At 38.6% G+C, this 14,371-nt stretch overlaps 2 protein-coding genes across 2 annotated transcripts; one reads left to right on the top strand and one right to left on the bottom strand.

Annotated features, from left to right (window-relative positions):
• Nucleotides 1-889: 889 nt before the first annotated feature.
• Nucleotides 890-1,381, top strand: LOC132174203 (uncharacterized). Its single transcript, XM_059585894.2, has one exon. The coding sequence runs from the start codon at nucleotides 890-892 to the stop codon at nucleotides 1,379-1,381; it is 492 nt and encodes a 163-aa protein (XP_059441877.2).
• Nucleotides 1,382-10,778: 9,397 nt separating this feature from the next.
• On the bottom strand, nucleotides 10,779-11,767 carry LOC148586913 (uncharacterized). Its single transcript, XM_088514393.1, has 2 exons — nucleotides 11,537-11,767; nucleotides 10,779-11,372 (listed from the first exon to the last, which is right to left on the bottom strand). The coding sequence occupies exons 1-2, from the start codon at nucleotides 11,765-11,767 to the stop codon at nucleotides 10,779-10,781; spliced, it is 825 nt and encodes a 274-aa protein (XP_088370519.1).
• Nucleotides 11,768-14,371: the final 2,604 nt, after the last annotated feature.

Below are 14,371 nucleotides of genomic sequence, written 5' to 3'. Positions count from 1 at the left end.
ACTTTTAGGGTCAAAACATTGCGACTTTTAGGGTCGATAAAGTGGACGCTAAAAGTGATTATTAGGGTCGACTTTAAGTGGACGCTGATAATCACACATTTTATCATTAGGGTCGGACGATTAGCGTCGACACCTTTAGGGTCCAAAAGTCGACGCTGTTGTCAACAGCGTCCACTTTTGGACTTTTAGGGTCGACTCGAAGTCGCTCCTAAAGACCTAAATTCTTGTAGTGAAAAGATCGAAAACACATCGTAACTTCTTCCCCAAAGGAAGATAAGTGTAGAGACAGGGGATTTGCTCCGTCTGTGTTGTTTGCATATCTCGGCATGCATGCTCATGCCTGATCTATGTCGGTCATCTTAATTCTCTGTTGGAGTTTAGGGAACACATTGCTTGGCAACGCAGGCAGGGAATCCGTGGGTTATCTGGTTTATTACTTTATCTTTTCGTTGGGCTCAACTCACAATCAACCCACGAGTCCACGAGATTTCAAGCGTTGTTTTATTTTGATCCATTTGGATTAAGACCAACATCTTATGAATGTTAGGTGGGAAATGGAACCCTCACCTTCATACATCTTATGAATGTATACCTTATCTGTGTATAGCTTACCCATTTTAATATATATTTATTTTTTGTTTATAAAACGAAAAGAAAAAAAAAATCAATAGGCATTTGTTAACTAGTTTCACAACCCTATAAAAAGAGGAGGCACAGTCTTCTCCTCATATAGTAGCAGTTTCAACATTTTAACGCTTAACACATTTTCTTTAATTGCCTGATCACACTCTCCTTGGAATGGATCAGAATTTGGAAAATCCAGCTGAGCATGGAATAAACCCGAATCTGGAGAATGCTCTTCAACAGGGAATAAATCATTATTTGAGGGATGCTACCCCGCCAGGAAGCAACAGCTATTGACAACATCAATGCCATTCCATTTGTTCAAACTCCTTTACACGAAGCTGCATCTGTAGGGCATACCCGGTTGGCCATGGAAATCATGAGGTTAAAGCGATCATTCGCTAGGAAGCTTAACAAAGACGGCTTCACTCCTATGCACCTTGCTTTGCAAAATGGTGAAACTAGAGTAGTGCTACGGCTACTTGATGTTGATAAACACCTTGTTTGTGTCCAAGGGCGGGAGGGTATAACTCCCTTGCATTATGCAGCTCAAATAGGGCATCTTGATCTTTTGGTTACATTTCTAAGAGTTTGTCCCGAGTCTATTGAAGATGTGACAATTCGAAGAGAGACTGTTCTACACATTGCCTTGGCAAACAATAGAATTGATGCATTTCAGCTCTTGCTAGGATGGCTTCGGCGGGCCTATCAAAGATGCCTTTTTAATGGGGATAAAATTGTTAAACTGGCAAGATGAAGAAGGCAACACTGTGTTGCACATTGCAATACCCAAAGACCAACTCTAGGCAAGTTCTTTCCACTCATGTTTTCTACTAAAGAAAAAGCATACGGTTGTTACAATGGAGGTCTATCTTGTTGTGCAAATGGGTAAATGGGTGATAGTAAAGATTAAATTTCAGCAACATTCAAAAAAAATTTATTTTACTTGAGCTTTTGGTAGAGATATAAGTTGCAAGATTAATATTTGGGAAGTCTTTTTAGTAAACTCATAATATCTTAGCATGTTAAGACATCATACAACTCAAAAACTTAAGCTCATGGGTTTGGGCCCAACAATGTTATATTAACCACTCACTTTTTACATATTTCTAATGTGTAACTCTATTATTTTACACTCACACATATATATACTCAATAATCTTCTCCTTATTGGCTCAAATCTCCCTCACTTATGAATCCTTTTATATTTTTAAGAGTATCACGCATACACGAGTTATGGATGTAGACACAATTCCAAACTAGATGCATTTAGACACCCATCCCAAGAAACTAAACTTTGTTTTGATACTAGTTGTTGCGAGATTAATACCTTGTGAGTCTTTTTAAGTGAGCACATGATATAATATATAATGTTGAGATACCCCATAATCCAAAAGTTTAAGCTTATAGGTTTGGGCCTAACAATGGTATTTTAACCACACACTTCTTACACATTTTCAAGTGGGACTTTATTCTTTTACACTCACACAAATTTGAAAAGAGAAAAAAACAAAAGAAAAAAGTTATAAATTAAAGAGATTAAAATAAGAAAATAACATATTGTTCTACACATCTCCATGTTCTGCACATCTCTCTCCATGTTAACCATGTTCTACACATCACTCACTTCTCTCCTACCCTCTCCCATCTCTCTCTCCAAACGAAGAACAAAAAATATGTAAATCAAGAAGAAGCCAAGAAGACCCTCATTACCGTACGAAGAACCCAAGAAGTAGAACAAAGATTATGGTTTCTTCTCCTCTCCGCTCTCACCGCCAGTAATCAAAGACAAAAAAAACCCACCTGTAATCGAAGCAAAAACACCCGCTGGTAATTAAAAACTAATCAGAAAAATCACACTAGCAATCAAGAATCTACAAAATCTGCAAAAACATGATTTGTTTCAGCCATGGCGACCGTGAACACATCCATAACAGGAGACCATAGACAAAGAAAAGAAACTCAATTTCTGGAGATGAGAGATTGAAAGAGAAAGAGAAAGTAGACAGAGATGAGAGAGAAAATAAAAGGCTTTTAGATTTCTTTTTTTTTTTTTTTAAAAAAAAAAAAAAGTAAAAAATATATTATTTTAATGATATAGGAAGTGTAAAGGGAAAGTATTGTGGAGTGTATTTAGATAGGAAGTAAAAAGTAGTTTTGATCCTTATATTTAGGAAAAATGACGAAAAAGCTGCTGTGAATGCTCTAAGTCTTGTCAGATTTGTACTCTACATTTGGAGAAACAATCTTCCTGTTTATCTTATTTTTATATTTATTCATCCCTTCTCCCCCCTCTCTCTTTAGGATCGGGTTCCCCTCCAATTGAGCGGATAATTTAAGATTCTCTAATTGTCCATCTGGACCGTTCAATTTGATCCAACACACTACAGAATGCCACATGTCCCACTATAAATTAAATAATAAAATATTATTTAATTTTTAAAAAGAAAATAAAAGTAACACTACAAAAAATATTTTTTTTCCTGACATGCAGTTTTTGACGTGTCACTTTTAACACGTCAATAAATTTTGACATGTCAAAAAGTGCAACGTCAGAAAAATTTCCTAACGTGTCATTTTCTGACACGTCAAAAAATTTCTGATGTGTAAGAAAATAACACATTAGAAAATTTTTCTGACGTGGAAGGAGAAGCACATTAGAAAATTTTCTAGTCTGACATGCCACTCTTGCCACGCCAGAAAAATTTTCTGAAGTGTCGTTATGACACGTCAGAAAATTGTGACGTGTCGTAACGTGACACGTCAACAAATTTGGTCAGTTTTAAAATTTGGTTTTTTTTCCCCTATATATTTTTCGAATTTTTTCAGGGTTATACCCGAATTTTGGATTATAATTAACCTGATATACAATTTATCCATCGATCCATGCAAATAATATACATATTCATCGACGCATACAAAATAACATAATTCATATCCATCAACGTCGATCACAGACTATCAACCAAAACCAGCTTCAAGACACGAATAAAGACATATACACCAAATGCGAATGGCCAACCACAAAAACTATACACCAACCACAAATAAATACATATACACTAATAAAACTATCTCTGTTATCATATATATCTAACTACATACATCAAGAAAACTATCACAAATACAATTACATCAACAAAATAACTTATGTACACGTAAGTGCGAATGACCAACCATTTGTACATCATCGACATCGATAGCATCCTCTCCATGATATCCACTACCTGTAAATGATAAAACAAACACTCACCAAACAGTATTCTAGAATATAATCAAGTCTTAATCATTGAGCAACGTCACTATGTAAACAAAGGACATTATACTTAACAAATTCAGATTGATATCTACACCCCCAACATATTTTAGTGAACAAATCAAATGCACCAAACAATATTCTACAAGGACCACAGTGGTCCATCTCATAATACTAAACACTTTAAATGCAAAGCTCTAACCCACATCCACCACCAAACCAACCATGATATATAAACCAAATTCAACAGAATTTACAACATCATTAATGAGAATGACTACAACATATCCAAGCTCTAAATTTAGAAGTGCACACACACACACACACACATATATAGCGACAATTCTAAAACCACAATGACCATTAAAAAATGTCATTACTTGATCCACTATTGACCGACGATTGCACAATCGCAAAGGGTGGGGAAGCTCTGTTTGGCGCAGAGCTCGACCACATCATTTCCTCGAGCTGGCAAAAATTGGCGTCGAACATTGCCGTCATTTGAGCCTCTTTTTCAGCCAACTGCAGATTTTTCGTAGCCATCTACGCAGCCACCTGCTTTGCCACTTTCTGAGCTGCCCGTGCAGCTGTCTACTCCCGCTCTGTGGCCAACAAGGCATCCATCTCTGCCTTGTGCTTTGCCCGCTCCCCCTCAAGCGCTCTGTCAATAAGTTCTTGTGAGATAGCGGAGTGCCCGGTGTTTTGTGACCGTGCCTATGACGGTGTATAGTATGAGTGTATGTAGCATCGCATAGGCAAAATATTTGGTCTAGCCTGCCGAACCCTACCAGTGTACTCCAGCTTATTTCCAAGCGCCTAGGCGTACGCATCGTTCGGCGCCCACCTGACCATCCCCTCTGTCAATCTCGACGATGCTGCAGGGTCAGTGGGTATAAGCTCCTCCATCCTCTCCTGTATGTTACATTAATTATTGGGTCAGTGGGTTATATAACTATTAATCACAAATAAATTATCACATATATAAGTAAAACAAGATATGAAAGGTGAGTAGCATACACATCTCTCCTTGACTATGTCATTCGGATATCAACCATCCTTCTTCTTATGTGTGTGGATGTAAGACTGTGCATGAGTAGGAGGAGTGCCAACACGTATGGTCTGCCGAAAAAATAGAACATACAGATATATATATATATAATATCAAATGTTTACATCTATAAGTATAGGGTAAATTACACACATATCTTCTCATGTGTCACTCTGGCGTAGCTCTTCGACCCAGTGCAATGGGGCGTATTGTTCAATGCTCGCAAGCTTTTCATATATGCCACATAATCCTACACAATTAACATTCTTAATATGTTAATACTAACACAATTACAATTAATGACACTGCACAAAATTATAGTACAACTCATGACCTACCTTGTTCTTCTAGCTACACCATCTCTCCAACAAGATCTCCAAGTTGACGACATTGTACTCAGAGAGCCTTTGTTGCCCCACTCTCGCCCATACGGTGACCGGAGTATCCTCCGCCGTAATGGAAAGAACTTTTTTTAACTCGTGCACCAAGTCCTTAGCTTGGTGTCCATATCTCGGAACACGTCCTTCTTTACGGTAGCCAAGTTGCACTCGGGTGGGACGAAAAAGTCTATCTGCACAAGTTCAAAATTGATAAATTAAAAAACCTAAAATATATGTGTATATGTATATACATATAAACACACATGTATATGTACAACTTAGAGCGTATATATACATACATTAGGAGTGTTTGACATAATAAAATACATATATCATCAAGGCGTCCCACATATCCTCCTTGGTTCGCTCCTGTACCTTTGTCCAGTCGTCTGGTATTTGGACATAATTTCTGCACCTTATGACCTTACCGGCCATTCGTCTAAACCTCATGGTGCTAAATCCAACGGGCAGCCATGAAGCATTGTACGCAAGTATGATCCTTTTGCCGGCGGGGACCCTCGGCAACCTGTGCGAGTCAAGAATTGTGAACACCTCAATACTGGTGTTTTCATCTGGATCGGTACCCAACAGATTAAAATTTACCGATGTAAGTTATTTCGAATTGAATACTAACTATAAGTAATTACGATTTATATGCATGACATTTGAGCATATACACTTACTTATCGTTTGGACCTGTCGCGGGCCTAATCGGTCGGTGGGAGCAGGGTCGCTGGGCTGTGGGTCATCCATGGCACTTGTCCTACTAGTCATGTCTTCCGGGGGCTATGTCTCATTGTCCTCGCTATTTGCTTTGTAATTTTTTAGAATGTTTAGAATTTTATGAGGTTGTAGTTGCATTGAAATATAATTGATATCGCACCAATAATATTAGAAACTAATGATTTGATAATCAAAAAACTTTCAAAAGACCAAAGAGGTAATTTCAAAAACTTTCAGAAACTTTCAAACTTTCAAAAAAAACTTTCGTCCGTACCTGTGCTATGCTGGCTGTATAGCTGCTCCACATGGCCCTAAGAACTCTACCCTAACTCCGTGCACGTCGGCCAGCAAGTTGGATGAAATGATGCATCCGTGTCGTACAGATACGAATTCGGTTGATAACCCATCTGGGCCATGTCTACCGAACAATATGGATTATGGACAGGGATCTCCCCTTCCACATCACCTGAAAGTACTGGTCGATACCCGTCCTGCTGCCCCATAAGTTGAGCAACATCTTCTTGCTCACTGCCATCAAGGTGGTATGATGGAGACCCATGCGACATAGACTGCAGCACTGAAGACAAGCCCCTCCGTGCTCTTGTCTTCCTTCTACTACTCATGGTAACTTGCGAAAAACAACATGCACCCAATTAATTATGTATACAATGTATGAAATATTCACTATCATATGTAAATGACTCACATAGTAAAAATAATATATATACTAGATTTTACCCAATGCACAACTTATTTAATTGTGTTGATGTAATGTGTAGTAAACGACTACCAATCAATATATATATTCAACTTTTATTCAATCACATACGCTTGGTTTGGATCAAAGTCGGGTCTGACGTATTCAATATGATCTTGCGGATCGTGATCAACATTTCTGGTCAATTGGAGCGGCTCACACTCGTAGTAGTTGGCACATGCATCCTCAGACTTAAAAAATATAAACCTAATTTCAAGCACATGGATATATATAAACCTAATTTCAACCACATAAAAAATATAAACCTATATATATTTAGGTTTATATTTTTTATGTGAAAATGTAACTCTCTGTTAATTAACAAATATATCCAGTATTCATGGATATGCATTTGTTATATATGGGGATAGTACCAAAGTGTGTATTTTTAACATTTACCTAATCTAATTAATCTTGAAAAACCAAAAAAAAAAAAAAAAAAAACTCAATCCAAATTTAAATGCATTTTTGGTGGTGACCCTAAACAAAAAAAATCTAATTAGCTAGGTTATTTTATAAGGTTATTCTATAATATCTCACTACAAAAATGCAGGGAATTGTTAACTAGGAGTTTTTGATGTGTCAATGGTATTGACACGTCAAAAACCCCTTTTGACGTGGGCCTTTTGACATTCTTCAACGGTTAAAACGGGGGGTTTCAAAAATCTTAGATTTTTGACGTGTCTACAGTGCCACATCAAAAAATTTAGACGTGCTCGAAGTAAGCATGTCAAAAAATATTTTTTGACATGGAATTATTGTAACATCAAAAATATTTTTGACGTGGCTTTTTTGCCACGTCAAAATTTTTTTGACGTGGCTTTTTTGCCACGTCAAAATTTTTTTGACGTGGCAAGATAGCCACATCAAAAATTTTGACCATCTTTTTTGACGTGTCACTCCGTTTGACACGTCAAAAAGGTTTTTTTTTTTTTTTCCAATTAAATGTAAATACTACATTTATCCAAATACAATAACAATTAACCTGATATCCAAATACAAATACAAATACAATTACAATTAACCAAATATCCAAATACAATTACAATTACAATTACAATATCCAATATCTAATATACAATCCAATATCAAATACAATATCCAATATTATCCAATATCCAATATCTAATATCCAATACAATATCTAATATCCAATCCAATCCAATCCAATACAATATCCAATCTAATCCAATATCATATCCAATCCAATCCAATACAATTAATATCCAATCCAATACAATCCAATATCCAATCTAATCTAATCCAATATCCAATCTAATCCAATCCAATATCCAATCCAATACATAATCCAATCCAATATCCAATATCCAATATATATCCAATACATATCCAATTTTCAATACATTGAATACGTATGAAATTCCAACACAACTTCATTAAACAAAATTCCAACATACATACTACGTTCCAACACAACACATAACAAAATAGATATATACATCGAAAACACGTTCCAACACAAGACAAAACAAATATACAATCTAACACTTATGTACTATCTGCTAGAAATAAGTTCTAATTAGTCTCAACAAACATATAGTTTGATCTAACTATATACAACAAACCAATAAACAAAATATATATAGAGAACTTAACAAACAGTGATGATAAACGACGTGCTCAGCCCAACTGATCAACACAGTCATCCCGCAACGCTTAATCTGCATTACCTGCAAATGAGTTGTGAACCAATAATAATCAATACAGAACTTCAAAATTAATCTATACAGTGATGCAAATATATGTTAGTTCTAAAATGGACCCTTGTAACAAAGTGTTGCTAACTGGGACTTTTATGAAAAGTAAGGGTTTCTAACATTTAACAACTGTTACAAAAACAACTCAAAATATATCATTACCTCTGTGGGGTGCAGATCCAGAGGTCGACGCAAACATGGCCTCAAGCTGGCGGAAATGAGCCTCAAAGGTGGCATCTTTCTCTATCATCTGAGCTTTTTGTTCTTCAATTTGCTTGGCCATCTCATCCATCGCACGTCTTTGTTCTGCCTGCTCCTCTTCCAGTTTTCTAATTCTATCTGTCATATGTGAGAACGAGGAGCTCTAGGAATTCTGAGACCATGCCTAGGACAATGTATAGTACGAATGTATGCTGCCTCGCACCGGCAGCACATTCGGACCCACCTGTGGTACCCTGCCAGCATACTCAGGCTTATTTTCATGCACCTGAGCATACGCATCATTAGGTGTCCACCATACCGTCTCTTCAGTCACGGTCTGTGTCAATGTCAGGTCAGTGGGCAGCAATTCCTTCATCCTCTCCTGTACATTAAAAAACAACTTAGTATCTCATATAAGGAATTAAGTGTATGTCATAGATAATATATCAAAATATATATCGGTAAGTACTTACGCATCTCTCCCTGACCACTTCATTTGGATAGCCACCATCCTTTTCGTGTGTGTCGAGATGTAATTTTGCGATCGAGTTGGAGTAGTGCCCGAAGATAGGAACTACATAGAAAAAAAAAATCACTCAAAAAAAAAAAAAAACAAAAAAACAAAGACCTAAACAACCGATTATATATATATGCGGTAAATAAGACAAATATCTCTTGATGTGTCACCTTAGCGAAGCTCATTGACCTGGTGCAGTGTGATGTGTTGTTTTTTGCTCGCAATGCCTTCATGTTAGCAGCATACTCCTACATGAATACCATCCTTAAAATGTCAGGCCTAACACAATTACAATTAATGAAACTACACAATTACAATTAATTCAACTACACTCGTGACCTATCTGATTTTTCGGGTCACACCATTTAGGCAACAAGACATTCAAGTCCTCGGCGTTGTATGCCCTAATGGCATCCTCACCCATTCTCGTCTTCACTGTGTCTAGAGTATCGCCTGGCGCAATTTTTAACACGCGTTTTACAGAGTGTCTCCAACTCTTTAGCTTCGTGCCCATGTCTCTGAACGCATCCCTTTTAATCGCCTCCAGATTGTACTCAAGCGGGATGTAAAACTCATTCTGCACAAGTTCAAAAAATTAGGCGTATAATTCACGCATTAACAATGTTTAAAATATTGAAATACACGTGCGAAAATAGAAGAAATAGTTTAACCATACCATCAAGGCGTCCCATACATCCTCCTTCGTACGAGGAGCTACATCCGCCCATTCATCCTGTAGTCTTACGTAGTTCCCGGTCCTTATGATGTTGCCGGTCGACCGTCAGAATTTCATCACGCTAAATCCTACGGGCTGCCACGCCTTATTGCACTCGCACACGACCTTTTGCCCGAGCGGGACATCCCACGTCTTGTTCTATGGTGGGATGGTTACCACCTGAATTTGGGTCTCCCCGTCTCGTCCGATGCCTAACACATTAATAATTGCAAATGTTAATTATTTGGAATTCAATAGTAACTATATAAATTTTTGTGTATTCAATATTGGTATTTAAAGCATATATACTTACTTATTGTCTGGAGCTGGCGAATGTCCAACACTTCTCAAGGATCATCGGGCTCCAAGTCACCTGAGCCATCATCCACGTCCTCCCCATAGTACTGTGTCTTGGTATCATCTAGATGCGATGACTCACTGTATGGGACACTACTGTTCAACCCGGGGGGGAACAACCGCTCTACCTCACCGTGTGTACATATCCCCATCTCGCTCATTGTAGGCAGCCGAGTACCAAGATCATATGAGGCCTCCGTATCATACGGAACCTGCTGAGACCCTTCCCCATGCTTAGGAAGTAATGGTCTATACCCCTGGTCGTCTATATCTAGGGACACCCGTCGTCTACTCCTCCCCCTAGTACTCATGTCAACCTGTGAAACACATAACGTACTCAATTAATTATGTATATAATAGATAAAATATGCACCACAATAATCAATCAATGTAGAAAGAAATAACATAAAACACGTCAAATAATGTGAACTATATATATTATTACAGAATTTTTTTTTAACCACATACGGATCTTAGTCTTGTCAGATGTAGTCAATATCATCCTGCGGATCCACTTCATTATTGCAGGTCAATAGGAGCGGCTCACACTCGTGGTAGTTAACACATTCATCATCAGGACCTTCACCTTGACCAACGTTGTATACGTTTCTAGGTTTAGTCCTTACAACACAAGCCCAATCAGAGTCCCTTTCATCTTGGACGTAAAAGACTTGGTCAACTTGTGACGTTAGCACATACGGCTCATCAGTAATTTCCTTGCCCCGATGGACAAGGTTTTTGAAGGCGACAAGCATCATGCCATACTCGTCTACCTTGTACCCCCTATCCCTCGTGTTGTCCGCCCAATCGTACTTGAATAAAACATACTTAGTCCTGTCGAAGTACTCCACCTCAATTATTTTCGTCAACTTCCCATAGTATGTTTCGCCATCAACAGTCGGCACGCACACGCCGCTGTTCTGCGTCCTCTTTCCAGCATCGAATGCAATGGTGCGAAACAGCTTCCCGTTAACCACATATCTGTTATATCTGGTAGCTGTGGCCTTCGGCCCTCTACAGTGCATTACCAGTTTGTCACCTATGTCCTTCCCTCGTCGATCGTCCAATCGATTGACCTGCGAGTATATTACGTACAATTAACCATAAAGGAGTTAGCTTTATTAGTTGTTATGAAACAATAAGTAAATATAATCCAACTCTTTCGGTCCATAGCATCTTGTGTCAATGACGTTGAACATAGGCCCCGGAAGAATGCAGACATCTCGACAAGTGGTCTAACCACGTTTCCTGGTAGTGATCCACGCAATGCAATAGGGAGAAGTTGTTGCATAATGACGTGACTGTCATGGCTCTTCAAACCGGATATCGTACAATTACTAAGTCGTACACATCGGGAAATGTTCGAGGCATATCCGTGCGGCACCCTAACATTTCGAAGCACTTTCAAAAAATGGGTTTTCTCGTCCTTAAGACATCGCGTGGCAAGCTGCGGACATATAGGTTTGACCATCCTCGTCTGTGTACGGATGAAGTGTATGTCTCAACCCCATTTCTTGCAAGTCTGTGCGGGCTTGGAGGTTGTCCTTCGTTTTTCCTGGAATATCCAGTATTGTGCCAAGTATATTGTCCATCACATTTTTCTCAATGTGCGTGACATCAAGGTTGTGCCGCAATAGATTATCTTTCCAATACGGCAACCTAAAGAAAACACTTTTCTTCTTCTACAATACATTAGCAGTCTCGCCTTCTCTTTCTGTAGGCCCACTCTTCTTCCGTTTCTTGTCTTTTTTCTTATTATCCTTCCTTGCCTTACCGGCATTCTCATCCCCAAATGCCATATCTTCTAATTGTCTAAGAATTTCATCTCCACCTGGCACATCGGGGGCACATTCTAATTCTTGCTTGCCGTCAAATGTTTTTCTGTTCCTCCTCCACGGATGATCCACGGGCAAGTATCGCCTGTGCCCCATATAACAAAATTTCTTCCCGTGTTTTAACCTCCAGGACCTTGTCGAGTACATACAGCAGGAACATGCCTTCAATCCCCTGTTAGGCCACCCAGACAAATCTGCGTATGCCGGGAAGTCATTAATTGGCCACATCAACTGCGCGCGCAACACAAAGTTATTTTTCTTGGACACGTCAAATGTGCGTACACCTACAGTCCATAATTCTTGTAACTCCTCAATTAAGGGTTGAATGTAGACATCTATATCCATTCCAGGTGACTTTGGGCCCGGGATTATCAGAGATAGTATAAATGACGTTTATTTCATGCACATCCAAGGAGGCAAGTTGTACGGTACAGGCATTATAGGCCAAGTGTTGTGGGATGTGGTCATGTTCCTGAAAGGATTAAATCCATTTGAGGTTAGTCCAAGCCTGACGTTCCTGCTGTTCGATGAGAAGTTTGGATACAAATTATCGAATGCCCTCCACGCTTCACCATCGGCCGGATGCCTCAATACACCGTCCTTAGTCCGGCCTTCTGCATGCCACCTCATATAGGGGGTAGTATACTCTGACATAAACAGTCTCTGTAGTCGTGGTATGAGTGGAAATCACTGCAACACCTTGACCAGGTGTTTCTTACTCGATGATATGGGTTGACCATCCTCATTCAACTGAATTTCATCCTTCCACTTAGATAGTCCACAAACAGTACATGTATCCAAATCTTTATTGTTCTTTCAGAATAACATACAACTATTACGACACGTCAGGATCTTCTTATACCCGAGGCCCATGTCCCTTAGAAACTTTTTCACCTCATATGTATTAACCGGCAAAGCTTCATCACTAGGAGGCAGCAATTGATTGATGAACTCAAGGAAAGATGAAAATATTGCGTTACTTAGTCCGCCAACACACTTCAGATTGTACAGATGTACAGTAGCACTAAGCTTGCTATGTTTGGTCTGATAAGTGCTAAAATATCCATATTTGCAGCCCTTATCTTACATGTTTTAATCATTTGGTTGTAGTTAATTAGGTCATTTTAATTCCTTTTTGTGTTTTTTTATGTTTTTACAGGCTTTTGAAAGAAAGTGAAGTAAAACTGGATGATTTAGGCTCAAAAAGAGAAGATGAAAAAATTGGAGCTTCCTGATCAATTGCAGGATACCTGTGATCGAGCGCAATACCAGAGAAGATGCTGCACGAGCCAGGCCAGGAGCGATCGAGCGCAGGCCAAAAGAAGGATCGATCGCAGACCTGCGATCGAGCGCACCCGTGCGCAGGAGGCATTCCAAGTGGTGGCTATAATGTCCCTATTTCCATATTAGAGTTTTTCAAACTCTAAATTGTAATAGGATTGAAACCCCACGAAAACCTAGGGTTTACTACTTTTCCAAGGACTTTTAAAGCCTATAAATAGACTCCTAAGCCTTTAGAATAAGGAGGCTGGGAGAAGGGAGAAGAATAGGAGCTCTCAAGTCAAGTCTCGGGTTTATTCTTTTCCTTTCCTTTCTTTTATTTTATGAAGATGTTTAACATCAACTCTATGTGTAACTAATTTACTCAGTAGGGCTAGATTGAAGCCCTAGTTATGTTAAATTAATATTTTAATATTGGTGCCTTATGATGATCATGTTGTGCTATTTAACTTGATTAATACCTGCTTGCATGAATTCCTCATATGTGTATGCATGATCAAAATGTGCATGTGGTATGGACTTGTTAGTTAGATCAATTTGGATGACCGAGTCCTGGGTTTAACTTAAGTAACAAAAGAATCCACACCGCGATTCTTGGGTTAATCAACATGGGGAACTGGGAGTATATACCCATGCCCTAGGCCCTGTGTGTTTGTCGATTTCCATAGAACATATGCTTTTCTAAAGAACAACTTAGTATATACCATGCTAAATCCTCTAGGATAGAAAAGAGTTAGAGTATACACCCATGTCTAACTCGTTGCTTAGGGAAATCAATAGCTTAAGGAGTATACACCCATGCCCTTAGGTTGGCAAACATTAAATATGTATAACATGATCAAAGCATTGGCATATTGATATGCTAGTTTAATATAATTAGTGGTGGATATCAAAGCCCTACCCTTTGTTATCATCACCTCAACAATCAACTTTTATTTTGCTTTTGCTTAAGGAATCTA

This window comes from Corylus avellana, chromosome 3 (genome assembly GCF_965113065.1).
Source record: "Corylus avellana chromosome 3, dhCorAvel1.hap1.2, whole genome shotgun sequence".
NCBI classification, from domain to species: Eukaryota; Viridiplantae; Streptophyta; class Magnoliopsida; order Fagales; family Betulaceae; genus Corylus; species Corylus avellana.
Note: the sequence above shows the minus strand (reverse complement) of the source record. Positions and strands in the feature narration are given on the sequence as shown.